This window comes from Filicampus tigris, chromosome 1 (assembly GCF_054856515.1).
Source record: "Filicampus tigris isolate MCC_2025a chromosome 1, RoL_Ftig_1.0, whole genome shotgun sequence".
Lineage (NCBI taxonomy): Eukaryota > Metazoa > Chordata > Actinopteri > Syngnathiformes > Syngnathidae > Filicampus > Filicampus tigris.
In genome coordinates, this window is record NC_141217.1 from 12,823,920 (window position 1) to 12,851,237 (window position 27,318).

The window sequence follows — 27,318 nt, forward strand, 5'->3', positions numbered from 1 at the left end:
TAAAAATGATCTCACGCACAAAACAAGACACCAAAGCCAAAGGTCACAATCATAGTTTTACTGTTTGATAACATACAACAGAAATGATATGAATATAAACATTGTTATAATTGTTGTACATTTACGTCAAGACAAACAAAAGTACATAAGTCACAAGGATGATCCACTTTCAACTCTGCTCAAAATGCAAACTGGGGCAGATGTATCAGCACCAATGTCAGGTTGACTAGTGACAGTGAATACAATTTTTGCAGTTTGATAACAGGGAGTTGAAAGTGAACGGAAGCAAGCCTTGGACTGCATTTTATATAACACCACACAAATAAAAGACTCCAGTTATCCAAAGGAGTTGCTGTTTATGGTTCACGGGCGGCCAACCGGTGGCAGTGTTCGCTCATTTCCCATGAGTCGCGCCTCAGCTGTTATATTTTGAGAAGACTTTCACGGGACTCAGCGTCGGACGCTCACACGGGTAAATACGCTGTACTGTATAGATTCAACGGCAACTGAAGGAATTTTCAGATAATGTGTTACTCAGTGCTGTCGCTTGTTGGGATGTTTGGTGGAAGAAATACTGAATAGTAATTGCAGTACCTTCAGCTGGAAGACGATGGATGTCAGTACAGCAGAGCAGAAAAGATCGGGGAAATTAAAATTGAAAATTTCCCCACTGTGGGATCAGTAAAGGCCTTCTTATCTTATTTAAAACATTTTAAAATCAAAAGACGAAATTCGAGGTGTAAGAGTGAAACTTGATCTTTGCTAACGTATAAAGTCAGTGTGTGTTTCTAGCTTGTCTGTGACATTTGGGAACATCTGAAAACATTCAACCACAACAGAGGATTACATATATGTACAAAAATCTTGGATGTGCTTCTTAGTCCCAACAAAGTCAACAACGCTCCGAAGACAGACGTTTAACATTCCATCCACGTGGTAAAGGAAAGTAAAAAAAAAAAAAAAGACGTGCAATTTGATGCAAAGAAGTTATAAGACAGGACCCAAATCTTAAATGTCATCACAGCTCAGTGTTGTCATCACAGTGTGCAAAGTAGGATTGAACCAACTGTGGTTCAGTGTAGGGGTGTATGAAACAATACAATCTTTTGTATTCATTGTTCTGTTCTCTGTTACACTGAAAGTTCAGACTAACAGAATAAATTGTATAAGCATGATGACCCTCAGTAACATGCTCAGGATAATTGATACACATCGAAAATGACACCTGGACCAACACTTGGGATTTGGACAGATACATTCTCAGATCCATTTTTTTTTTTTTTTTTCAGCTTAGAAGAAGCATTTCAGATCCCTCTCAGCTTTGTTGCTACATTGCTACAGAGAGGGGAAACCCCAAAAAATGTACCTGATGGAAGATGTACACTGTCAGAAATAGGGCTACAGTGAATGTCCATTTCTGTCCCTCAAGGTGCAATCTAAGTGACCAAACCACTGACTGTATAGGGCGAATTATTGGAATCTCATGTGCCCTTTAAAGAAACAAAAAGTTACAGGCAGATTCAAGTTTCAAGCCATTGTGCCCTTCAAAGTACAATGAGTAACTGAGTGTGGAAGAAGACAGAAGAGGAGGTGAAAGTTGCTGGTGCAGGAAAAACAAGTTTAACATAAAACATACATGTGATCGGATGAGATTGGGAGAAAGAATTAGCGCGGCCAATCCGGGCAGTGATGGGGAGTCATCTTCCTGCAATCTGAAATTACACCACTATATTGCACTAAAATTTCAGTTAATATGCCTCTGTCTGATCTTTTGCACATGAGAAATGGAATCAATTTAAGCAACATCTTTCCTTCTTGGTGACAAATTTCTCTTCCCGTAATAACGATAAAACGATTCGCAGATGATGATCATGCAGTTGGAAACTGTGCAGGATACTGTTATGGACATGGGGAACTTTCACACTTGGGAAAAAAAAAAAAAAGGACTCACAAGAACAGTGCAAAACTTCAAGTCAATTTTTGGTGGTGGGGGGTACACCATGAGACATTTCGAGTGAGCAACAGCAGCATTATAAGAGTGTTTCTGTTTTCGCATGCTCTATAGTCCGGAGTGCAGACAGAGACATATAGCAAACAAGTTCAATGTGCCTTCTGTGGAACCTGATAGTTTAAAGCATGAAACGCTTCATAAAAGGTCAATAGAAATCCACACTATCAGCGATAGAACTTCTCCTCTAGATGTCTCTGGTCTAATGACAGACCATAGAAAAACAGTTGTTACAATATAAATATTAGAATGATATATATTTTTTTTTAAAGTCACTTTGTCAATGATTCTCCCTCCCCAGACTGCTGAGGTGGCTCACAGTGAGCTCAGAGGTTGCACTAAATGTGCAGTCGGTGCAATGAGACAGCAAGCTTAAATTGGTCAGAGGAGGACAAAAGCAGCATTCAAAAGATTCCTGCTTATCGAATCAGATTTCGCCACGTCCAACAGATCGCCTTAATCAGTCTGTCAAAACAGAATGAGAAGAAATATTCGTGTCCAGCTCATCCGGTCCCATGCACTTTTGGGAGGATTGACAAAGAGTGCAGTTACATTACAATTCTGCTACTCTGGCAACGTCTGCAGTTGAATTGTTGTCCAAATTTATTATTATGTCCCATTGCATCCTGGTTTAACAGAATTGCATTTGCCCATCAGAAAGAAAAGTGGTGAGCATACAGCGCCTCTTTTTTTGCAGCGTAATCTTTGCTTTTTCCTGTCGCCATTGCTTTGTGGTCTGACGCCGCCGCATTTGCCTCATGAAGGCTACGGGAGGGAATAAAAACATCCGTTAAAATGACGGGGAGGGGTGAGACAGTGTTGCTCTGATAAAAACTGCCAAACATGGACATGCACACGTCTTCATATCGGTCGCAGCGTCTGTAGCATTGTCGTATCAGAAGCGTTACGTTACATGCCGCGCATGCACAAAGCTGGCACGTGATCTCACATTTGCATTCACTTATGCAAAAAGTTGGAAGTCTACCTCCAGGACCACCAACAACACAAACATGCCATAAAAACACCACCAAAGCACATTTATAAAGAGAATCACATGCAGTTGTGCTCCTAAGTTTACATACCCTGACAGAATTTCTAATAGTGTGTGTATACACATATACATACACATATCTATCTATCTATCCATCTACACACATATATATATATATATATATATATATATATATATATATATATATATATATATATATATATATATATATATATATATATATATATATATATACATATATATATATATGTGTGTGTGTGTATATTTATAGCAAAGTATATATATATATATATACATATATTGGGTAATTTCAGTTGTCATTATTATTTTTAAATATATAAATATAGATACACACACTTACGGAGCAACAAATGCCTTCACTTGACCACTGTCCCAAAATAAAGTTTTCCGCACAATTAGTCATATTATCCCCCCCCAAAATTACCAATGTTTGACAAATGTTACCAGGGTGTGTAAACTTATGAGCACAACTGGAATAACCTACTGGTGCAAAATTGTGTCGTTTTAGCAAGATTTTATTTGCACTATCCTTCTATATTTTTGAAGCTGAATTCTAGGTTAGATTTTAGTTTGTCCTTCACAGTTTCCATATTGGATGCTCATAGGTCCACTCTGAGAGAAAGAAAACATTACAGACGTTATCTTGAGTCTCACATTTGCAGCCTTTCGTTGCTATGAATTTGTATTCCCATCGGGACTGATTTGTAAGTTTGGCCTCTCCTAAACGACTAAAAGCGGAGTGGGATTTGAAGCACGTCTCAAAGGCAGTCATGGAAAATGGAATTATAAAGTTGAAACATAATGACGACAAAAATGGTTGACAACGTCCCGATTTTTCTTAAAAGATTACAAATTATTTTCAACTCAAATGGCAGAACGGCAGGCTCCTTTTTGTTTTGTGGATATTTTTGTATTTTTGGCACATTTCAACTCGAATTGCTACCAATGGAGAATTACGTGACAAGAGTGTGGTGAGCTGTGGGCGACGTTGACCGCATAGTCAATTCATGATGGGGCCTACTTTAAGGTTTGGGGGTGAGAGGGTAACACAGTGATGGATTGAAGGGGTGAGGATGGTTGTCAGGAAAACCCAAATAATGGAAGATGGTGACAAGTGGGGTGGGGAGGGGGCAGCAAAACATGTCTGCCGCATCATCTCAAGGCAGCTGAGGCAGCAAGACACACGAGTTCTCACCTCCTACAACTTGCCTGATGCTGCGGCTCCTGAGGATGAGGAGGATGGGCAAGCGCATGGCTTGGCGGGGGATGAGGAGGAAAAGGTGGCGGATGCTGAGGGATGTGAGGGAGAGGACGGAGGGGCGGAGCTTTCTTAAACCGGGGGAAGGCGCGTTGGAGGGGGGAGTGGGGAGGCGCAAATGGGCCCGGTCCTACCTCCTCCACTTCCCGACCCTCCGCTTCCTCGCTCGCACGACTCACGGCGGGAGGGCTGACGAATCGGAGAGCTGACTGGCTAGGAAAGCTGGCCAAGCGTTGATCTGATTGGCTGCCTGGTTTTGGCTACACACAAACATAGAGAGGCGTGTCGGGGTGGGGGGGAACAGTGCATGGTAAGCAAGACAGCAATTTTGTATAGAGGTGGCTTTCCACACAAGCATGCTGCTTTTTTCGACACGGCTTGAAGTACATCAACGGTAAAACTGATTTTTTGGGGGTGCGCGGGGGGGTTGGGGCTAATTTTAAACACTTAAAGACAGCTAAACTAAAAAGTAACCCTCGGCCGGTGATCCTCAAAGTATGGTACAAGCACCGCTAGTGATGCGAGTGCTCCCCCCTGTGGTACGCCAAAGGAATCACTGACTATCCTCAGTTCAGTTGTATTTAACTTTTAAGTGCAAAATATTTGCATCTATTCTTAGAGTGGAAATCAACCCAAACATATTTTTTTAAAGAAAATGTTCCAAGTGGGCCCACTAGTTGAAACACGACATTCTGATTGATAGTGCGTTTGTGCAGTATGAGTTAAGCAGCAAAATCCACCCGTTTTTAGCCATCTCAGGTGGCGGCCATTTTGTCATTTCTGTCAACTGAAAATGCCATCACAACTACCCAGGGCTCAGGGAACGACCAATCACAGCTGGCCTGTTTTCTAAAGCTGAGCTGTGATTGGACGTCACCTGAGCCCTGGGTAGATGTGAGTTATGTCATTTTCAGTCGACAGAAGTGACAAAATGGCCCCCAGAGATGGCTAAAAATGAGTGGATTAACTCTTATTCCACAAATGCAATATTTATCAGAATGCCTTGTTTAAACTAGTGGGCTTGCATAGAACATATTCTTGAAAAAAATATGTTTGGGTTGATTTCCCCTTCAAAGAATTATTTGTTTTTAAACATTTGATTTTAAACATTTCTTTTGATAAAATTCATATACAACCTTTATGTTCAATGCAAATTAATTGAATCATCCTTTCAGTTTTTTTCAATGACACGTGGTTAATATGGTGGTGCCACGTAATAATGAGCAGCTTTGCAAACAGAGCCCGCCTTGTAAAACATATCTTGCGTTTGGAATGTTTTCATAGAAATGGGCCTCATATTCACAGATCACTATAGAAAAATTCACCTATTTGTTGAACGATCCACAACTATTAACCCAAACACTCACCACGTGGTTTATGCGGTCTTTCTGAAATGCCCTAAGATGCCACGAAATGTCGCCAAAGCCACGTTTAAATAGGAATGTGTGAGGGAAGTTATTGTTGAAGTGATACATCCCAACTGAGGTACAAGTTTCGTCCGTCAGGAAGGAGCTAAGATTAGCCCGGGTTGTCAGTGGAAGTTATGGAGTCTTTGTCGCATGTGCTTGTGCATACATATTTCTGGTGCATTTTGTCCCGAAATCAGTCCGTGAGCCATTTATTTTGAAACTATTCTGTGATTAAAGTTTGTGGTTTCAATTAACTCGTCCTAACCCTGTTCTACACTAACACCGGGGTATTAGTGTAACCCTAAACAATTACTGCAACAATAAGTGCAGAATTTAATAAAAAATATATTATGATAATGTATATCATATTTGACTGAAAGACTTTGCAACAATTTCAATCAATTTCTTCGCTAACTGGCTGTGGTTCGAAGACCAATCTACTGATGTTACCAAACATGGTGCCTTGTACAATGAAGGTTACCAAATATTTAGCTGTGTATGTGTTGTACCACATGCATCATGTGCAAACATGCAAATGAACTGCAGAACACGCAACCTCTCACTTTGTCATCTGGCACAGAGTGACGATGTCCGACACACACACTGACCTTGATAAGAGGGTTGATGACCCCAACATTGGCACTGGAGTTGAAGACCTTGCCGAAGCCCGTCTCTCTGTTGACCAGCTCCAGCTGGTAAAACTTTTTGTCGTCCTGTTTCAAACAAAAAATAAATAAAAACACAATACTGAAACGGAAAGTGCCTTACACAAAAACTTCAGGCGTGACGGACTTGAGTTGACTCACCACCAGCTTTTTGACTAAAGCCTCTCGCTCTGTGACCATCTCACGGAGTTCTGCGATCAGATGCAGATCTTCAGGCCGGCTCTCTCGGTTCCTCAGCTTCTCTTCTGTCCCCTCCAGACTGCATGGGGAGATGTTTCACCAATCAAGGAGGAGACAAAAAAATGAGGCAAACACGATGGAAGGAAGGGAGCAATTGTGGTTCTTACATTATTTGCAAGGCAGTGATCTTGTCCTTGAGGACCTCCTGAGCCTTGTTGAAGTCTGCCAACATGATATGAGTCTCTCTGTGATGGACCACACTGAGCTCTCCCAGTTCCCTCTCTTGCCTCTTGGCAAAGTCCTGCTCGTGAGCCCTGCACAACCCAAACAAGCATTTAATTAAAAGAATCATATTAGATTTGGGACTGTTATCGTATAGCGCTTATCCTTACGTTTGGCATGTACCGAATGAATTCATTTTTAGTCATATATCAGGCAGATAAATTCAAACATTAGATTTTGGCCTGCCGTGTATTCTTATGTACTCTTTCAGTTTAAGGTGGAAGTCAACCCAAACCTATTTTTTTCAAGAATATGTTCTATGCAAGACCACTAGTTGAAACAACGCATTCTGATTAATATTGCGTTTGTGGAATAAGAGTTAATCCACCTGTTTTTAGCCATCTCTGGGGGCGGCCATTTTGTCACTTTTGTCGACTGAAGGGACAAAATGGATGCCCCCTGAGATGGCAAAAAACGGGTGGATTTTGCTGCTTAACTTATATTCCACAAACTCAATATTAATCAGAATGCATACATATTCTTGAACAAAGTATGTCTGCGTTGACTCCCTCTGTAACAGATGATGGAAAAAAAAAAAAAAAGCCTTTTGGAAGAGTTATCTTATCTGTTACCTTATCTGATGATTAGCTTCACTGCGGACCCGGAGCACCTCTTTGCCTTTCAACTCTAGCTCTCGAGTCAAGGTGTCAATGGTCTCGTTCAAAGAGTGGATCTCGTGGTCCAGATCTGTGATGCGATTGTTACGGGCGCACACCTCCGTCTGCAAGTCTGAGATACGAACCAGCAGCTCTTGCTCCTGTACGTCACAGAGGGCGGGAAAGGTGGTGTTGAATAGCCCGGAAGCTACAAACAATCGAAAAATGAGTAAAAACGGGTTCCAAGTTACCTGTTGGCGGCTGTGGTCCATGGCCTTCTCCAGCTCCCGTTTGGCAGTCGAATTTTCTTTCAGGTGGATCTGCTTTAGATGCTCGATGGCTGTCGCATGGAGGTGGTTTAGCTCAGCACGGAGCGACGCTGCCACAAAGAGCGTGATCATCAAGAGAAAACCTTAGTCACCTTCCAATACAATAAATTAATGACGACAGTCTAGATCTACGATAAATCCAGAGAACGATTGGAAATTCTTATTTGAAACAGAGAAGTGCAATGTCATATACAGTAAAATACAAACAAATTACAAGTTGATTAGATGCGGTTTGACAAATAGAGTGAACCCTTTTGCGGGGGCTACATTCCAGATCCTGTAAAGTGTAAAAACCCATAAAAACAATTGCTAGAAACTGCAGTTTTCCATGACATAGAAATGGATAGATTCCATGCAAAAATCCAATACAAGAGACAACAGTTCTGTAAAAACGTATATTCTTTGAAAGCTACTTTCCACATCAGCAAAACTTAAGAGTTTGTTACCTTGAAATTTTGAGTTCACCCAAATTTTGATTATTTTTTTAACTGCGGTTTGACATTAAAGTTTCTGATCGAGCAAAGACATAGCAAATGTTATATGGGATTTGCCTTTTTTTCACCTTACAAGTCCACCCATTGCAGACAGGAAGTTGCATGCAAACAATTACCCAGCTTGGCTTTGCCCTCATCTTCCAGTTCAAATCGCAGTGTCTGCAGCTCCTGGTCCGACTGCTGTCTGAGGATGTCCAAGGTCCTCCTGTGGGCCTCCTTCAGAGCATGAACCTCCTCCCTCTGCTCCTGCTTCAGACGCTCCTCCAGGGCCTGGCGGTGACAGCGAATAGGAAAATAATGGCAGTACACAAAGGTAAGAAAATGTAAGCAAAAGCACAAATAAAAGTACAACTATGGGCAATTTTTACAACACCCATTTCAATCTATCTCAGCCCGAACCAATATAACATTAAAACAAAGCAGGGAAGGTCCCCTCAAATCATTTTATTCAACGGGGCAATCAAGAGCTCATTAATTATTCATTGTGCATTCAATGTTTCTGCCAGGAATTTATTATGGCAGCACATTAGCCGTGAACCCAAAAATGAGCCATTGGGCTCCTTCAATTTATTTGGAACCATTTAGCAGGGAAATGAGCAAAATTAAAGAAGTAAAACACTTGACTCAGTCTGTCCATTCTCAGCAGAGTTGGTCAGTTCATCACAGACTCGTAACTCATTCTTTGGCTTTCCAGAAAGAAATTGATTTATGTCGGATAAAATGATCAGACTGGTTCAGCCCCAACAAAGTAACTGCTCAACACTATCATTTCCTCTCTGGAGGTTCAGATAATGTTGTGCTTCTGTACGTGTAGGTTTCAGTTGGGTAAAACAAATTCCTATACCCACACCTTTATCCAGATGTTGTGTTTTTTAAATTATTATTCACCTCTCGAATTAATTCCTTTTTGGGAGCCTAAATATGCCCAAAAAGGTACCAATTGTTGCAAGTATGCATATACAGGTGAAACATATTTAATATACTGGACTTCCAAATACAGTGCCAGCAAAACTCAGCTGCACCACCTGGAAAGTTTGAAATCCTTTGCCCCCGACACTTGTATCACCAATTGGCACGAATTTGGATGGACATGTCAATCATAACAAGACTCATAAAAAAGTGTGAAGGAGCCACGCCTAAAATTGAACAAAAAATACATCAACTAGCATGGCTTCAAATATTGATTATTATTGATGATTCATCCTGAAAAAGACGTTTAAACATTTAAGGCAGGGGTGTACAAACTTTTTGTGGGGGGCCGACCATTTAGCCTGTCATTCTTTTTTACATGGAACACCAATAAATCCAAGCACATTTTAGCAAACCAGTCGGCCTTTTGTTTTTGACTTATTTTTATTTAAATTTCAAGATTTTTAAACATCCATTTGAAACATGACACCGCTGGCAAATAAATGTTCACTGAACTTTTGAATTTAAAACAGGGACATAAGTAAAAGTATTCAACAGTGCGAATTACATTTCAAACATCAATAACAAGTGGCAATTAAATGTTCTGTTAACATTTTAATTCTATGACAGGGAAACATATCAAATATACATATACTCTATATCATATTTACCAGTACAGGCCAGGGTCAATTTCAAACATGGCATATTTTTTCAAATAGATCCTCAGTGAACTTTTAGATTTAAAAACAGGGAAATAGGTAACAATCTCCTTGCAAATGAGACAGACACGGTTGTTGCGTATTTCAATGAAAAATAGTCCAATTTCCACCTTTCCCTAAATTGTCTGCCCTCGCTGTCCAACTTATTGTCGCCATTTCAGAAAACTGTCGGAAAAGGTCACACAGAGTTATGGCATTGGACAGTGCGCTGCTGCCCTCTTGTGTGTAAATGCGAAATTGCATTTAGAGTTTATTTTATACGCTTGTCTACGGGGCTACGGGCCAGACGTTATTAATTTTATGACAGAGGCTGCAGGTCGGAAAAAAATTAACCACGGGCCACACTTGGCCCCGGGCCTGACTTTGGACATGCCTGGTTTAAGATTTTAGGTTTTTAGGTCTAAGGTTTGCCATTTCACTGTTTAAATGATTGTGATGAACTATGTTAATAAAACAATTGAGCTACTTTTGACCTCAGCCTTTTTCGCCCCGTTTGTGTTGTACCCGGATTTGGTGCTGCCGAGCCTCCTCCATAGTGCTCAGTGCGCAGCAGTGAGCCTCTTGTAATCGATGTTCCCTCCTTTGATGTTCTCTCTGCATTTCTAGGAAACAAACATGGTCGCAAACAATTACATTTACTGTACACACTGTTTTGAATGGAAAATGTGTATTGAATGTTTATTAGCATTTTTTAAAGAATTCTTTGGATTTGTCAAAAACAAAATGTATTTAAAAAAAACAACATTATTTTTTTCCCCTCCCAATTAATCAAGGGGCCACTCAGGGCATGTGGGCCAACTTTTACCCATCCCTGATATAGACAAACAACAATTCATGTTCAAATTCACACCTAAGAACAAATTAAAGTCTTCAACCGGATACAGTATGACAGTTTTTTGGAATGCCAGACAAAACCCACGCAAGCGTGGGGAAAACACGCAAACTCCAGAGCCCAGATTGGAACACCCTAGCTGATCATACGTTGTTAAATAGAACACTGACGTACCTTTGAGTTGCTGGCCGAGCAGCTCCCTCTCCTGGCTGAACTGAGATTGCAGCTGCTGAAGGGCTGCCTGGGACTGAGACAGCTGCAACTCCAGAGACTGCTTCAGCAGAGAGATCTGCAGGTGGGGACAACACACCAGGATTACACCGCATGTGAATGCTAAGGGCCAAAATGTGACGTGTCCGTGCGTGGGCGTTTATGTTTTCAGATACTTACAGATTGGCCATTTTGTCATGGTAAAAGAGAAATATTGATATTGTACATTACGTTATACTGCGTTTTGGTTGTTTCTTTGTTTGTTTTATTGAACAAATAACTAGATAACAAAAACAAGACATTAGTATAAATAAAAAGATTTCAGTGAAAAACAATAGAACAAAAAAAAAACCAAAGGTTTACCCTAAAGAACTGTCACATGTTAAAAAGGAGTAGGAAGAAGTACAGAACTTATCCTACCCCTTGTTCTTTGTGTATTTTGACTTTCATGTTTTCAATTCATACTAATACAATAGTAGTTTAATAGTAAGATTTTGTATAGTAGTGATAGTTGGTTTCTATAACTACAAAAAAAATAAAAATGGTGGTTTTAAATGGGTTCAGTCAGGACAAGTCCACACTGATGGCTTAGATACCAAAAACACCGCCCGCCGCATCAAACATGTCACATTTGTGATGTCAACAGTATGATGGAAGCCACTCATCTCAAAGCATTAATAGCTTGTCGGTGAGTGTGAAAGCAGTGTGTTGTTTTGAGGAGATACTGTGACTATTAGAAGCTTCAGGGGCAGTGAAGGGGCACGACTCTCCTCCAATCCTCTGGCAGTTAAATCCCCTGCAGGATTTAGTGTAGCAGGATGGTAATGGGGAGCTGTAGGGTGAGATGGCTTTAACAAGACGAGGATGAGGAGCAGGACTGAATGGGATTAGCTGGAACTGACTAAAACAGTCGGGGATGACCACAAACGGGCAATCGTCGTGTCTGTGGTCACTACAATTATTACATTGTGAAAGCGCAAGGAAGAGAGGTACCGTTTTGATTGCCGTTTGCGAGTTGTTGTTTTGTTTGAATCACTTTCGATGAGGTTCCAAAGTGAACAGAAGGTTACGAATATTTTTTTTTTGCAGTTACTGCATTGGGGCCAAGTAGGTCAGGGATTAAACGGCGCTGCAGATCAAATTGTCATGTTTGGGAGTGTCCGGCCTTGGCTGAGGTTGCTCTATTGCGGAGATTCACAATCAGGGTGCCGAGAGAGATCAGCTGGGGTGCTGGAGAAAATTGTCGAATGTCATTTCATTTGTCTGAGTAACATTTATGAACTATAAATATACAGTATATTTTTTCATCTGTCACTGTCAAAATGATAGTCACTAACAATCAATACAGTATTGTTTTGCATTATTTTGCTATTTGAGGGACCTTAATGAGTAGAATAACTGATTTTGTGAGATTGTGCAGGTGTCCCTACTGTGAGTATAGATTTTGTAGGAAATATTTTATGAGCTGACTGCAGCTGCAGAAAGAATTTGGCACAATTAAATAGGTGTTTAAAAACAACATCTTTTTTTTCCACGGAAACAAATTGATTGATGGTTGATGATGGCTGGATGGAATGTAAGAGTTCTGATTGCCAATCTGCCTCCATCAGTAGTCGCTGCCTACAGCTTGTCACAAAGTGTTTGCATCCAAGGCCACGGATGTCTTGGCAAAAATCAGGAAGATTCTCTCTTGGCGCGTCGGTTTGTGACTCAGCAGAGCGCTGACTTAGCCTCAGGCGGGACGCTCAACATTCGGAGCGTCTCGAGCAGCCCTGCTTCCCTAACTTGCTCACAAATGAGGCTCTTTCCTTGTGATTACAGTTAAAGTGATGCATATAGTGTTGCTTGGGGGTCGAATTGTGCTGTTTTCTTTACTGCTGCTGGCGAGGAACATTAAAAACAGAAATAGCACAGGGGGTTCATTAACTGTTGCGGTGGGAATTACTTACACGTGGATTGTGCGGAACAGGAAAAAGTTGTTCAGAGCATCACTGTTAAACGCATACACTGACGCACCAAAGTGTGCGCGCGTGAGCAGTGGGCATCAATTGTCGAGCAGATCAGTCAATCTAAGTGGGAGAGGTGACGGTAAACGGTTATAGGGCAGGTGGTCCTAGCGGATGTTGATTTTTTTATTTGAACTTTACGGTCCCACTGACAGAATTTAAAAAATGTGACAATTCTGATAAATTGTTCAGGAAGGGAATTGCTGTAGGTTGGCAGCTCTGGAGCTTCCACCATCTGAATGAATGAAACCAAAATATTATTTTTGTAGGAACCCTGTAAAGCTCTTGAACAAAGAACGCTCTCCAGCAATAGATTCGTTTGTTTGTTCGCTAATGTGAGCTAGCCTGCACCCTGACTTTATATTTTGCGACTTTCTTAGCATGACATTAGGATTTTTACCTGTTCGAGCAGGTCCTCCACCTTCCTCTGCCAGCCCTCCCTGGCGGCCATCATTTCCAGCTCCTTCTGCTGGGAGAGCTGAGTGAGCGCCGCCTGCTTGTCAGCGTCGTATTCCTCGCTCAGCTCCTCCCTCAGCAGCCGCACTTCTTCGCTAAAGAGGGAAGCACATGATCTTTTAATTATGTGGAAGGGTGCTGCGTTACTCTCCCTAATGCAGTGATTCCCAGCCACTGTGCTGCGGCTCTTTGGAAATTATTCTATTTCACTTATTAATTGGGCCCAAAGTGATAATTCAATCTGGTGACCGCTGGTTGCGTCATTACTTCGGCTATAATGAAAAATGGGCTATCTTGGTTGATAGTTCAACAGTTTTAAACAAGCCACCTTCCTCAGCTCATTATCCAACCTTTTTTTTGTTTGGTTTCGGAGGCTATTGGAAGCTGGCTATGTGATTTACCTCGCGGTCTCACGTAACTTTGGAAACGCCTTCGGTCTGACTGCAGCATTAGGCTAGTAGGACTATATTTCCCATGATTCTTAGACACAGAAACAGGAAGTAGATCTAGTTCGGCTAGCACGAAAACATGTACGCCTGCTATGAGGATTAGATGTAGATGAGAATGAGAACAAAAACATAATTAGAAGTGAATTAAAGTTGACAAACTGAAAAGCCGACATAAGGCGAACCGGAATTACAAGGCGCACTGTCCATTTTTGAGAAAATGAATGGATTTTCAGTGCATTTTATGATCCGAAAATACAGTAAGTGCCTCTTTCTTAGTGACATCTATAAAACAGACTCATGCCAAAGATGAAAGGGAGGCTTTTTTTCTTTACCGAAGCGCTTCTCTCCATTTTTGTTCCAAGTTGTCGGCCATCTTGTCCATCTTCTGCTTCTCCTCAGTTCGGATGGACATCACTCGGGCTTCATGCTGCTGTTTCTGGGTCTCAATCTCCTCCTACAAGCATTTTGTACACAACAAAAGAACATTTTGTTATGTTGCGGTAATGCAGTTGTACAGTGCGCACACACTCCCTGTGCCCCTCTGTCTATTAGTGGGCTTCTCGGCGCATAATGGCTCCATCATCATTAGCTCACAAATGGCTCAGCACTTATTGCTTGGCAAATTCTAATTTCCTGCTTTCAAAAATCTTCTGCTCCATCATGTTCACTGTCGCCTGCAGCTATAATTCTGCATGGCATGCTGGGCTTCAACCTCCTGTCTTGCTCACCTGCAGGTCTGTTAGCAAGTTGCTGGTTTCTCGAACCCGGGCTCTGGTGGCGTCCAGTTCTATCTTGAGCTTCTCCTGCGTCTCCTTCAAGCAGGTGATCTGGTTCTGTGCCGAGCTCACGTTCTGGTCCCGCTCTCTCACCAGCTCCTGAAAGTGGGACACCTGCAATGGTGGCAAGTAACAGAGTACAAATACAGCTATTATTGTACTTAGTGGATTTTTCAGACATCTGTACTTGGCGTATTTATTCTTCTGACTACTTTGTACTTTATCTCCCGACATGAAAACAAATATTGCTTAGTTTGTTATTATTTCGTTTTGACTTTTTTAAATCAGTTAGTTTTAAAGCGGAAGTCAACCCAAACATATTTTTTTCAAGAATATGTTCTATGCAGTCTCACTAGTCGAAACATGGCATTCTGATAAATATTGCGGTTGTGGAACATGAGTTAAGCTGTAAAATCCACCCCTTTTAAGCCATCTCAGGGGGCGGCCATTTTGTCACTTCTGTCGACCGAAAATGACTTCACAGTTGCTCAGGGCTCAGGTAACGACTAATCATGGCTCAGCATCAGAAAACAGGTGAGCTGTGATTGGTCGTTACCTCAGCCCTGAGGGTCTGTGATTCATTTTCATTTGTGAGTCATTTTTAGTCGACAGAAGTGACAATATGGCCGCCCCCGGAGATGGCTAAAAACAGGTGGATTAATTCTTATTCCACAAACGCAATATTAATCAGAATGCGTTGTTTCAACTAGTGGTTTTGCATAGAATATATTCTTGAAGAAAATAGGTTTGGGTTGACTTCCCTCTAATTAATTTTATAGCAAGTTTGTTATTTTTATTGTAATTTTTTTTTCTTCACTTTTGTACTAATGCACATTTCAGAGGATCCACTTTTTTATGCAGTTAAAGGAGTTGAATCAACACTTGAGGAATCCAACCAACAAAGTGTGTCGACGTTTTCAGATTCGTACCTCTTGATTGGCCATGTTGAGCTTGGCAGAGAGCTCCTCTTTCAAGTTGTCCAGCTGCTGCTGCACCCTGTCTCGCTGCTCCTCCAGAGACAGCCGTTTTATCTCAAACTCCTGACTCATTTTCTGGGGAGGAGATAAATCAGAGCTAGAAGAGACACCGCTGGCGGAATGTTTACACTTGAAAGAGGCAGATCTAAAATGAGAGGACTGTGTGGGGACTCTTGATTCCATTGTAGTGGTGGTTTGCTTTGCAATTTATGAAGTCTTATTCTGTAGTGCTTAGTCATCAAAATGAGTAAAATAAATACTAGTGGTCGTGGAGCCATGAATAAAAAAAAAAATCGCATCTTTGTTAGGTTGACAGTTCCGAAAAATATTCTTATCTACAAAAGGAAGGGGGGCTGACTTTAACCGTTGTTTTTAGTAACTTGTCACCGAGGGTACTCTAAGGATGTCATGGACAGATACTGGCATGTGCATAAGTGGCCTCACAGTGTGGCAGAGCTAGGGGGTGGCAACGTGCCCCAAAATGTAAAAAGCTACATGAAACATTTTTTCTCGGCTAATGGGTGGGCCTATTTTCTCTCTAGCCTAATTCTATTGACATAGGTAGCAAAGCTACAATAGTTTAAAAAAACATCAGTGGGTGTTTTTGAGTCTAGCTTTTTTGACTGAGATGCAAGTAAACCTTTCTAGGGAATTGTTTTGCGCTGATTCCTTATCTGCCCTTGTTTTTATTCCCTAGCAGATCAGGTTCTCATAATAATCATGTATGTAATATTGTAATATTTTTATCAATATTCATGAATTAAGGGTTAAGGTCAGCAACAGGTGGATTTTCTTTCTGAAACGTCACAGCTATAAATGACAACATATTGTAAAATCCCTACTGTGCAAGCTTTTCCAGGTCAAATTTAAAAACAGAAAATGAAATATCCCAAAAACCTGATGTACTAGATAAAAAGTAAAGACATTTTTAATCGGCATCATAAAGACATCTAGGGACACAGAAAGTCATCTTTGATTAAAACTGGATGTTGACTAGTGCATTTTTGCTTCAGTTAAGTAGTATATTGTTTTATGTGTTATGTTTTTAAGATCCATTTTTTGCAGTGTGTCACCAAGTTTTCTTTAGAAGTTTAGCAGCCACTAGGCTCTTTCATGAGATGCAGGGATGACAGTTATTTTTCATATTAGGTCACGAAATATCTTAAATGAAGTACACAGGCACTAGGTTCTGTATGGTGATCACAAATCCTTTCCCCTTTTTGAGGATGAAAGCTTCGACAATCTGCATGACAGGTGGTGTTAGTCTAATCCGACAGAGAGCGCTCATCTACATTCACACCGCCGAAGCGGTTCTCCTCCAGGACCAATGAATGATTCGACATGGCCAATAAAGCTGCCACCTGCAGGCGGATTGAAGAAATTCTGCTGCAGTCTCACCGGGCCCTTCAGTGAACTGGATTTGGAATTAATAGAGCATGGGAAATTAGTAAAATCGCGTTAGGAACTTTTTAATATCTTCCTTGCAGGGATTAAAAGTTTCTGGGCGATTAAATGGGCCCTTTGAAAATGACCACTTCTACATCGCCTCCATCTCTGCCCTCTCGCAGCCGCATTCATTTGTGCCCCAAGAAAAACAGGCATCCATCTAAAGATGACAAGGCAGTGCCTATATGAATTATTATTCACATCCATCGTATCCATTCATCCTCTCCCTCTCTCTCGCTCTCTCTCATTCTTTCAGGAAATCTGTCATCTGACGCCCACACGCTAGCACAATGCTCGGAGTCAGGATTTCATGTTAGTGAAAATCCACCAATTAGCAGTCAGCTCCAATCAGCCTTTGGAACGCAAGAGTGGAGAGACAGAGGGCGCATAATTCTAAAAGATAAATCCCTTCTCAAGTCTTAACGGTTTGTTGTCATGAAGGCCATCTTATTTTCCGCAGGTACAACCGCGACAGCGTCGCAAGAGCAAAACACACACATGCTGCAGTGTCGCGTTGCAAATGTACGGTTACACAATGTGTGTATTTGTGTTTCCATAACAGAAGGATGAGCACGGCAAAGAGCGAGAGAGAGAGAGAGAGTTGTTTGGCCTAATTAAAACTGTGCAGTCACAAGAGGGGGATGCATATTTCTTAGCCATACATTTATCTCAAACACAATTTTGCTGAAGGGCAAACATTAATTGCTGATGCTCCTGCACAGATGAGAGAGAGAAAAGAGCCAGCGGCTGCGTGTCTTAATTACTCGGTATGAAAGTCGGTACCTGCCAGATTGCATCAACATCACCCAGAGATGGGATCAATTCACACATGTCCAAGTCCCAAGTCTTAAACTTCAAGTTAAATTGAAGTCAACCCAAACATATATTTTTTAAGAATATGTTGTATGCACCTCTACTAGTCTAAACACGGCATTCTGATTAATATTGTGTTTGAGGAATATGAATGAATCCACCCGTTTTTAGCCATCTCTGGGGCGGCCATTTTGTCACGTCCGTCGACTGAAAATGACATCACAACTGCTCAGGGCTCAGGTAATGACCAATCATGGCTCAGCTTCAGAAAACAGGTGAGCTCTGACTGGTCGTTACCTGAGCCCTGAGCAACTGTGATGTCACTCTCAGTCGACAGAAGTGACAAAATAGCCGCCCCCAAGAGATGGCTAAAAACGAGTAAATTTTGCTATATTCCATAAACGCAATATTAATCAGAATGTCCTGTTTCAACTAGTGGGCCTGCAAAGAACACATTCTTGAAAAAAATATGTTTGGGTTGACTTCCCCTTTACGTCACCTTGCAATGTTACCTGAAGTATCAGGTTTTATTAACTCTTGCAAACTTTCATTGTTTTCCACACACGCATCATTCCTTGCAACTAGACTGTTTTGTGATTGTCTTAAAAGATGTTTCGCCTCTCGTCAAAGCACTCTTCATCAGTTAATTTCATTTTCATTGTACTTCGTTTAAACTCGTTTTCCACGTTTCTGGCCTTGACATTCCTTGCCTGTGAGCATTGGTACCTGTTGTTTTGCGCCTTCGCCAGAAGCATATTTACAACAGCCCCGTTTTTATCGAGCGGAGAATATCGGCGCTGTTAGACTGTTAGACTTTATTATTAGACTAATAATAAAACTGCCTTTACTTTGACTGTCTTCAGCTGTTCTGTTCGTCAGCGCTTTTAGGTGTTGTGCTTTTGCTTGTGTGAAGCACATTGAGTTATCTTGTGTATGAAACGTATTACATAAATAAAGCAGCCTTGCCTTATGTGCAGCACTTTTGTACAGCTGCCGTTGTTGTCAAGTCACAGTCCGTCTCCAGCATCAACGCACTCACCATCAAAAGAAGCTTCTTCTCTTCCTCTTTCTCCTGCTGAGCCTCCTCCCTCATGGCTCGGTGTTTCTCCTCCATCTCCTCCAACGCCCTGACCTGCGCCTCCTTGTAGCGACGTGTCTCCTCCTCATAGTGAGCTCTCAGTCTGGAGAGCTCCTTCTCGTAGCCCTGGTGCTCCTCACGCAGAGACTGAGGCGAAGAGAAAGCTGTTGATGTGATCAAATGAGCTTGCACCCCTCCCTCACTCCCCACTTCCTGGTACTTGAAAATGCACCTGCTCCAGTTTCAGCACTTGCTGTTTGTGCTGCTCGCTGGCCACCTGGTTCTGGTTAAGCAGAGCCTCCCTCTCCTGCTCCAGCCTGCCAATCTTCTCCTTCAGCCGATTCTGCTCTTGGTCCAGGTTCCTGATGGATGCCTCGTGGGCCATCTGGGTGGCCTGGAGGGATCCGATCTGACCTGGAAAACGTCAAACCAAGCAAATCTACAACTACTAATCTATATTCATGACTTTTCAGAAGATGGTTTGTTGGTCAAAGATCCCAATATTAGGTACAAAATCTAATGCTGTTCATCCATTTTCTATAGGCCTCATTCGGGTCGCAGGTAAGTGGAACCTCTTTGAGCTGACTTTGGGTGGAACGTCTTGGACTTGTGATTTTAGTGGATTTTAGTCCGGCCCACTCATCGGCCCTCATGCGTGTGACGTGGTCGCGAGGCGGCCGAATCTCAGCCTACTCAGTGAAAGGCTTCTTTTTAGACTTCTTTCTACTCCCGCGTCGGCGCGAGCGACAACTGCCGCATTGATTCACGTGACCGACGCATTGTGCTGTTGGCGACAGGTCTGCAACACATGCCACGCACCCATCAGGAATTGTTGCTGCTCTGATCGGTCCATTATGTCACATGTTGCGATGACATACAGTTTCCCACACGGAGAGGAGAGAGGATGCAGAACGCAGCTCGTTACTGCTGCAAAGCAAGCTAGTTTAACTATAAATTAAATGCATCGTCTCGTCATCTCGGTCCCTTTATGGTTGTAGCAGGCACGATATCCATTGTTGTCGCTGTCTTTTTGAAGCGAAGTCCCCCAACTTGGAATGTAAGTGTTTCAAAACAACTTGTGTCCACGAGTATAGTCAAGCTGCGCGCAGCACTCAAGGATGACGCCGGCACATCAAGGTGGAGTTCATGCACTTCTTCTGTCTCGTCTTCCCTACTTCTGGGAATACGCCGTAGCAAACCTGCCGTGTATACTGGTTTGCTGGTATGCTTTTATTTGGAAGGTTAAGGAGGGGAAGTGTGGAAAATAAATAAGTAACTTGTTGACTGAGACTTCTGGCCATCTGTTGGACCCAAATAATTATACAATACGACAAAACCAACCCCGGGGCTCGCAATGGAAGTAAGCATATGCAGTTGGGTAAGTAGTATAGTATTAGTAGCGTATTTTGAAGCGGTTCCACAGCGGGTTCGAATAGTAAATTAGCCAGCTAATGATCCTTAAAAAGTGGTGCCTTGAGATACAAGTGGTCTGACTACAAATTTGTCAAGATGTTTTTTTTTTTTTGCTTTGACTTACACAATGAACACAACTAAGTTCCCAGCAAGCAGCAGTTTCGCAGAGTGTGAAAAATTATTCTTAATAAAAGGCTCTGACCTGTTTATTGCCACACCCAGTTGAAGTTACCTTCAAACTAAACAGAACATAGAGAATTACATTTTGAGTATTTCACAAAATCCTTTTGTTTTGCCTAAACAAAGTCAACTTAGCTTGAGCACAATGGCTCAGGTCTAGGGTGGCCGTCTCACATCTTCAAGTTTGTTGGTATGTTCCTCAACCCTTGTGTGACTTTTTTTAATAAACTAATACAATGCGAGTAAAATTGACCCAAAAACTCTCCTTGTAAAATGTACTTTTTGAATAGTTTATTTCAAGTAAATAACTCTCCAAATGTTTTTCTGTGTAAAATTTACTCTGAATATTATTCTCTTCCAAGTGTAAATTTTACTCTGTTTAAACTAGGACCAAATATAGTCTTTTTAGAATAAAATGTACTCTACAAAATTTACTCCGTATGTATATTTCGATTAATTGTCTCCCCTACTCGTATCTCAAGGCCTTCACTACATTTAAAAATATCTACAATGTAAAAAGCAACACGGCAAAGTGAGGTAGCCCAAAACATGTCTATCAAACGGAGGATCATTATTTTTGTAAATGCAACATTTTCTATATATCCAATAGCCCTTGTGTTGAAATATTGCATTGAGTGGGTGTGTGTGCTTCAGGCGGGTGGCTCACTAGCTTTGTGGAGGATTTCCGTTGCCTGCTGTTGCACGCGTTCCCTGCAGCCCTCCAGTTCATACTCGGTGTCTTTCAGCTGCATCACCCAAATCTCGCCATCCTGGATGGCTTCTTCCAGCTGCTTGTGCAGGTTCTAAAGCACATAGTACATGAAAAATTTAAGACTTCAGACAGCTTGTCCAAGTCTGAAATGGCCACAAGACCAAGACCTCCGACTACTATGACCTGATTTTTTTTTTTTTTTATGTATCCTGAGGTGTGTCATGTTCATTGTTTGGACAAATATAATGACAACAAAAATTGTTCATAAGGGTTTCATTAAAACTAATTCACTGCCATTGACAAATTTACTTGTCTTTTCAGAGTCCAGTCATTGAATCCAAGGAACTTATTTATATATATTTTTTTTCTATTTTTTTTCTAACGTTAGGGCAAAAGAGTATGTGAAAATGTCCGGCAGTGAATGAGTTTAAAGTTCTATCAATCCATTTAGCCAAAAAACGTGCTGTTTGTCCTTGGTTGACTTTGGTTTGTTTCCCTTTTTTCATCTCTACTCGTTAGATTTTCTTTACCATTTATTCTCGTCGGCCCTGTTCCTTGTGTTTACCAATCATGTCTTGTCCAGGTGTGCCTCATTGTCTGGTCATTTTGATTTTCTTTCTTTCCCTGGTTTACTTCAGTCTTTGTCAGTTCATTGTTGCTGTCATAAGTCACGTTGATCTAGTCATGTTATGTTTCTTTTTGTTGTTTCCTGTATTTCTTTTTACCTTTCTTGCTTTTTTTAAACTTTGCTGATTGAGTGTTTTGATTCTAGTACATACAGTACTTTGTTTACCTTTTCTCATTTTTGTTGAATATAAATGCTCTTTTGAGACTTCTGCACTACTCTCCGTTTACCTACATTTGGGTCCACCACTTTTTTCCACCTGTAACACCTCAAATAGCCAATCCTGCCACTAGTTTTAGGCATTTCATGTTTTCTTTTCTTTAACTTTATCTTTCTCTATTTACATCTTTTTTACGCCATGTCGCCATCCGCAGATGTTGAAGAAAGTAACAAGTACAGATATCCGTTTTCAGAAAAGTTGTCAGAAAAAGAACTACCGGTACTCAAGTGAAGTGCAGATACCTGGAAAATGTTGTACTTGTACTGTACTTGTATGTGTACTTTGTTACTCCCCACCTCTGTAATTAAGTATTCACAGTCCTCCCTTACCTTGATGGTTCCTTCAGCATTAACCAGTGATGTCTGCAGTCTGTTGGTCTTGTCACGGTTCTCACGCGCCTCCTCCTGAGCTCTCTGAAGCTCGCTCCTCAGCTTTGACAGTGAGCGCTGCAGTGCCGCCTCCTGCGCCTGGAACTCCTTTCGAAGCTCAACCTGAACACGTGCAGGCAATTACATTCAGATTCGGACCTTCAGGACAAGGTGCTGCATGTATGTTGTATAAGGATGCTTGCGGGGTTTTACCTCGGTCCTTTTCCAGGCCAGCAGGTTTTCGGTGGTGAGCTGGTGCGTCCTTGTCATGGCCTCCAGCTCACGCTCGTAGTACTCCTGAGCCTTGGCCAGTTTGGCCTCGTACTCCTCAACCACCCGAACCTTGTCCTTGGTCAGCTCTTCCACCCTCTCCATTAAAGACTCCACCTGCGTGTGAACAAATAAAAAAAAAAAAAAAAAAGATCTCTTTGTTTTTGTTGTATTTTTTTTTCTGTCTCAAATTTATACACCGCTGACTGCCATAACACACAGAGGAACAATCAAAAGCTGAACGATTTTGAAAAAGAATGTAATAGCGATTTTTTGTCTCCCTCAATATTTTGAATATGCAAATAATTTTTTGCACAGTCTTCTTCCCCTCTATTTTATTAACAGTCACAGGCAATAAATTAATCTGTATCACACAAAAATATCTGATTTAATATACATATAGTACTATATGTATATATATATATATATATATATATATATATATATATATATATATATATATCAGATTTATTATATATATAGATATAAATATCAGATTTATTATATATATATATATAATAAATCTGATATTTATATATATATATATATATATACATATATATATATATATATACATACATAAAACTTTTTTATATATTACTCTATTTATATATTACTCTATTTGTGGCATGTTCTCTACTACACTGTGATGTTGATTCAAATTTGATTAATAGTTCAGCTCTACAAGAGTGGCAATAGTCATTTTTAATATCTGTTATATTATTTGATAGGAAAGGAAAAATGTGAGTAAAAGAGCGGGATGACATGCAACAATTCACATCTGCACAACAACAAAACCCCTATGCTTGTTTCATGAATAAATTAAGCCACCAAAACAGCAATTACCCCTTTAAGTAACTTGCTGCATAAATTGTCTCCAAAAGCCAAAGTTAGTGAGCGTCAACCTCTTCTCTCTTCCTTTCTGTCCCACCTCTTGTCTATGGAGCTCAGCCAATTTCTCCTGGTCTTCGGTGGAGGTGGCGCTCTGGTTCTGCTGGCTGTTTAGGAGTTCCTCCACCTCCTGGCGGTGGTTGGACCTCAGCTCCTCCAGCGTTCGCCGTTTATCCGCCTCAAACTGGGCCTGAGCCTGGCTGAATGCCCGCAGCTTCTCTTCAAAATCCCGACGCATCTCCTCCACCTAGTGAGATCACGGGAAATATTCTATTCTATTTGGAGGCGTGCAAGCTGTGCCGAGGCCAACTCCCACAGTCGTTCACTCCAAATTTGCAAAATATTTAACCGTAATATCTTGACGTAAGCCGACATGAGCGAATGCTTGCAGCTTCTTTGGTCTTCCTGATACAAGAAACCTGACACATAGACGAATCACACAGGCATGAGGTTGAAAAAATAAGAGAAAAAATGTAATGTGAGATGTCATGCCATGAGTCTATGTTCTCTCCTTGATCCAAAGACAGGAACAAGGAGTGCCTGCTGCTTTTTGATAATACAGTACCAGAAAAACCATGATATGGATGATGTGTGTGGTGTGACATGGTATGACATTTGAAAATCGTATTGTTTATTTCAATTTTGTTTTGTTAATTGGGTTGCGTTGCCTTTAGCAATGACTCTCCTCTCAAACTACTGCCACGAACTGAATGTATGGCATACTGTAGATAAAAGATAGCCATTGTTAGACTAATTCAGGTACACTGCATTAATGTCCCTGTAAAGTGACAAAATATGTCTCCTACATTTGGCATACCACAGAAAATAGTGTTGTTAACAACATTGCCGAATTCAAAAAATCACCAAGTATGTCAAATGAGGCTTACAAATCATGAAGACTCAAGCCTTTCTCTCTGCTCTCAAATGTTGTTGTGCGTCAGTTGAATACACAAAACTTGTCCCTCTAATAAATGAATGCTATTTCGTCTAGCATCTTTCTTAGATCCCTACGTAATTGAGACATGAAAATGTATCATCTTAAAAGTTTCCAATGACCGGAATATATCCTATGGGCCATTGCGAGACATTCCACATAGCAATGAGAGGCACTAGCTTGAACTAAAAGTCACCACCTTCTTGGGAATTTAAAGAACGACACAGAGCTGTTCTGTAAATTGTGGCATCGAGGGAAGATGCATTTTTGCGGTGTAAGCATAGCTAGCTAGCTAGCTAACTGCATGCTGTTGTGGTAGACATATACCTATAGACCTAAGTAACTCGTAATTGCGCTGGATAACTACTGACGCAAACGAAGATGCTCATTTTTTTTTTTATAGTGGTCATTAAAATGACACCTTTACAATTTAAAAATGCTAACATTAATTTTGTGCCCATTCATACTAACCATTTCAAGTCCCCCAAATATATAGATAATTGTAAAGCATAATGTTATTGAAAGTGATGTATAAAGATACAGTGCTGACTGTACGGCAATACACCCAATACGAACAGTAAATGAAACTGGACGTTTGTGTACAGAACTACCAGGCCAAATCTTGGCCCGCTTCCCTCCACCATGCAGAAAACATGAATGTTGCTAGCATTAGGGCCACTGTTGTTATTTTTGCTCGTCTATTTTATCTTATTTTTTTGGCGGGGGTTTGTTCAAAGGATCGTAAAAGTCACGAAATATAGCAAAAACATTGTTTATTTGGCAAAATGTTGTAGCTGTATGTGCTAGCATCCACACATTTGGACAATAAATGCACAACTTTCAAGATAAAAGGACTTCATATTTTACGTTTTATTTTGACTTCATGGTCACTGTGAGGGCCAATCAAAGACTGTGGGCGGGCCCGATGCGGCGCCTGGGCGGTACTTTGTCAGCTTTACAGGGCCTTTTAATAATACGGAATAATTTTTCAGATTGTTCCATAAGCAATTGACAGAGGCATGGCTATCAGGTATAAAATTCCAAATAGCGTAAAATTTTGTGTTTATTAAAAGCGTATGGGTCCTTTTCAGATTGAGTGCGAGTGTGTGGGGGGCGTGGGGGCGGTGTGTGTGTGTGGGGGGGGGGGGGGGGGGGATTGTATACCTCTCTGCTCATGGAAACCACTCGCTGTGTGTGCTGGGCTTCAGTGCAGAGCTGTGAATCCTCCATTCTTTGTCTGTACATTTCAAACTCTGCCAGTGCCTGCAAGACCACAACCATCATGGGCTGTTAATATTCTGTTGGCCAACCTCGGCACAACACTTGAGTCATTGGCACAGCACATGGAGACAAACAAATGTTCACAACAATGGGCAGTTGACAGCGATTCCTGGCCTGGTGACACTCCATTTTCATAAAGCAAATAAAGCGGGTTGATTTTGTTTCTGCTAAATGGGTCTGAGTTTTTTTTCCATTTCAGCAGTAGATCTGGACCAAATATTTTCTCCACTTCACAATAGCAGGATAAAACATTTGCTTGCCACTATAATCCATGACTTCTAAATTCAAATTCGATTTGTGATTAAACTTAAAATAATTATCAAATGCAGAGGCAATTGTGCATATGTAAAATTATGATGATTATGACTATATAACACTGAAGTCTCAACTAGAAGAAATTAAGAGCAAGAAGAAGAGGCAGAGAAGGTCTCCAACTAACCTCCAGTAATTGTTGTTGTACCCACAGAGAAGAGAGAATTAAAACTGTGAGTATTGTGGTATGCTGTGTTTGTATCTGTTGCTGCTCCATATGTATTAAAGTATCTTTTTTTTTCAGGGGGGTTGCTATAATGACTGTAATATTGATTGTAATTTCCATTATCTAAGGCCTTTTGCATTTTTAGCTTTAAGACAGCGGACTTTCGTTGACAAAATTATATAGGAGTTCAAATATGCAGCGTTCTCTTTTAATTCTCTTTTATTTTATGTGTCAGTTTTATGGGGATGACACTGCTTTCAAGCAAGCACACTTGACATCTTATTTTGAAAATTGTGTAAGTGAGAGTGCTAACAGGTGCTAAATAATCATTTAAAAATGATTTAATAATTTAAGGTTATTTGAATAAGTTTAAACTGTTTGAGCAAGGTTAAATAATATAAAGAAAAATGATATGTCTCGCTAGATGGCAGATTTTCATCGATTGCGGATGGGCTAGCTATCATATAAATTGGATGGGCCTGATTCAGAGTGTTCACTAGCATGCAAGTTTAATTTCATGTGGGAGGAAGCTGGACTACATGAAGACCCACGCAAGCACACAAATTTAGGGCTAAGTTTCAAACCTACTGTGAGACAGACACACTCGTCACGTGCTCCACCGTGCTGCCATTATGTGAGTATTTGCACATTTGTAATTTTGAAGTTACTGCCAGTTTGCCACCAAAATTAAGCCAAGACAACTAAATCTAAATCTTAAGTCTCCATCTAAAGACGACTAAATGAAATCTCGTGACCTGTCTCTTCATGTGTTCATGTAGTTCGACAGATTCCTCCAGACTGGCCAGCCGCCGCCGCAAATCGGCCTCGTCCACCATCTTGCTCTTGTACTGCATAATCTTGTCTCGGGTTTCTGTCACGATGTGCTGCACCTGAGCAGAGACCAAATGCAAAAAAATAGTTGAGTAATTGTTCGAACAGAACAACAAAAACTGAAGGGTTGAAAGAAGCATTGGCTATTATTTATAGATTCATACACCATTAGCTTTATTGTCTTAATGAC

General features: G+C 41.0%; 1 protein-coding gene across 8 annotated transcripts in view; it reads right to left on the reverse strand.

The window, feature by feature from the left end:
• LOC147152815 (protein FAM184A-like) overlaps nucleotides 1-27,318 on the reverse strand; it is a 43,499-nt gene that overhangs the window by 12,256 nt on the left and 3,925 nt on the right. For 3 of the 8 annotated variants that reach the window (XR_015086290.1, XR_015086312.1, XM_086026612.1), the window contains exons 3-22: nucleotides 27,053-27,187; nucleotides 25,703-25,801; nucleotides 23,645-23,851; nucleotides 22,657-22,830; nucleotides 22,405-22,566; nucleotides 21,186-21,321; nucleotides 19,158-19,339; nucleotides 18,887-19,072; nucleotides 15,541-15,663; nucleotides 14,564-14,725; nucleotides 14,168-14,289; nucleotides 13,331-13,481; nucleotides 10,889-11,003; nucleotides 10,387-10,484; nucleotides 8,371-8,524; nucleotides 7,683-7,810; nucleotides 7,408-7,592; nucleotides 6,721-6,867; nucleotides 6,515-6,632; nucleotides 6,317-6,421 (exon numbers count right to left, since the gene is read on the reverse strand). Coding sequence is in view for 6 of the 8 variants with exons in the window: in XM_086026612.1 (XP_085882738.1) it covers nucleotides 6,317-6,421; nucleotides 6,515-6,632; nucleotides 6,721-6,867; nucleotides 7,408-7,592; nucleotides 7,683-7,810; nucleotides 8,371-8,524; nucleotides 10,387-10,484; nucleotides 10,889-11,003; nucleotides 13,331-13,481; nucleotides 14,168-14,289; nucleotides 14,564-14,725; nucleotides 15,541-15,663; nucleotides 18,887-19,072; nucleotides 19,158-19,339; nucleotides 21,186-21,321; nucleotides 22,405-22,566; nucleotides 22,657-22,830; nucleotides 23,645-23,851; nucleotides 25,703-25,801; nucleotides 27,053-27,187 (2,889 nt within the window). In the remaining 2 variants the exon portion in view is untranslated. Of the gene's footprint in view, nucleotides 1-43; nucleotides 2,774-3,305; nucleotides 4,560-6,316; nucleotides 6,422-6,514; nucleotides 6,633-6,720; nucleotides 6,868-7,407; nucleotides 7,593-7,682; nucleotides 7,811-8,370; nucleotides 8,525-10,386; nucleotides 10,485-10,888; nucleotides 11,004-13,330; nucleotides 13,482-14,167; nucleotides 14,290-14,563; nucleotides 14,726-15,540; nucleotides 15,664-18,886; nucleotides 19,073-19,157; nucleotides 19,340-21,185; nucleotides 21,322-22,404; nucleotides 22,567-22,656; nucleotides 22,831-23,644; nucleotides 23,852-25,702; nucleotides 25,802-27,052; nucleotides 27,188-27,318 lie in introns of those variants that run through there. The other 5 variants (XM_086026365.1, XM_086026856.1, XM_086026448.1 and 2 more) reach the window with 4 other exon arrangements.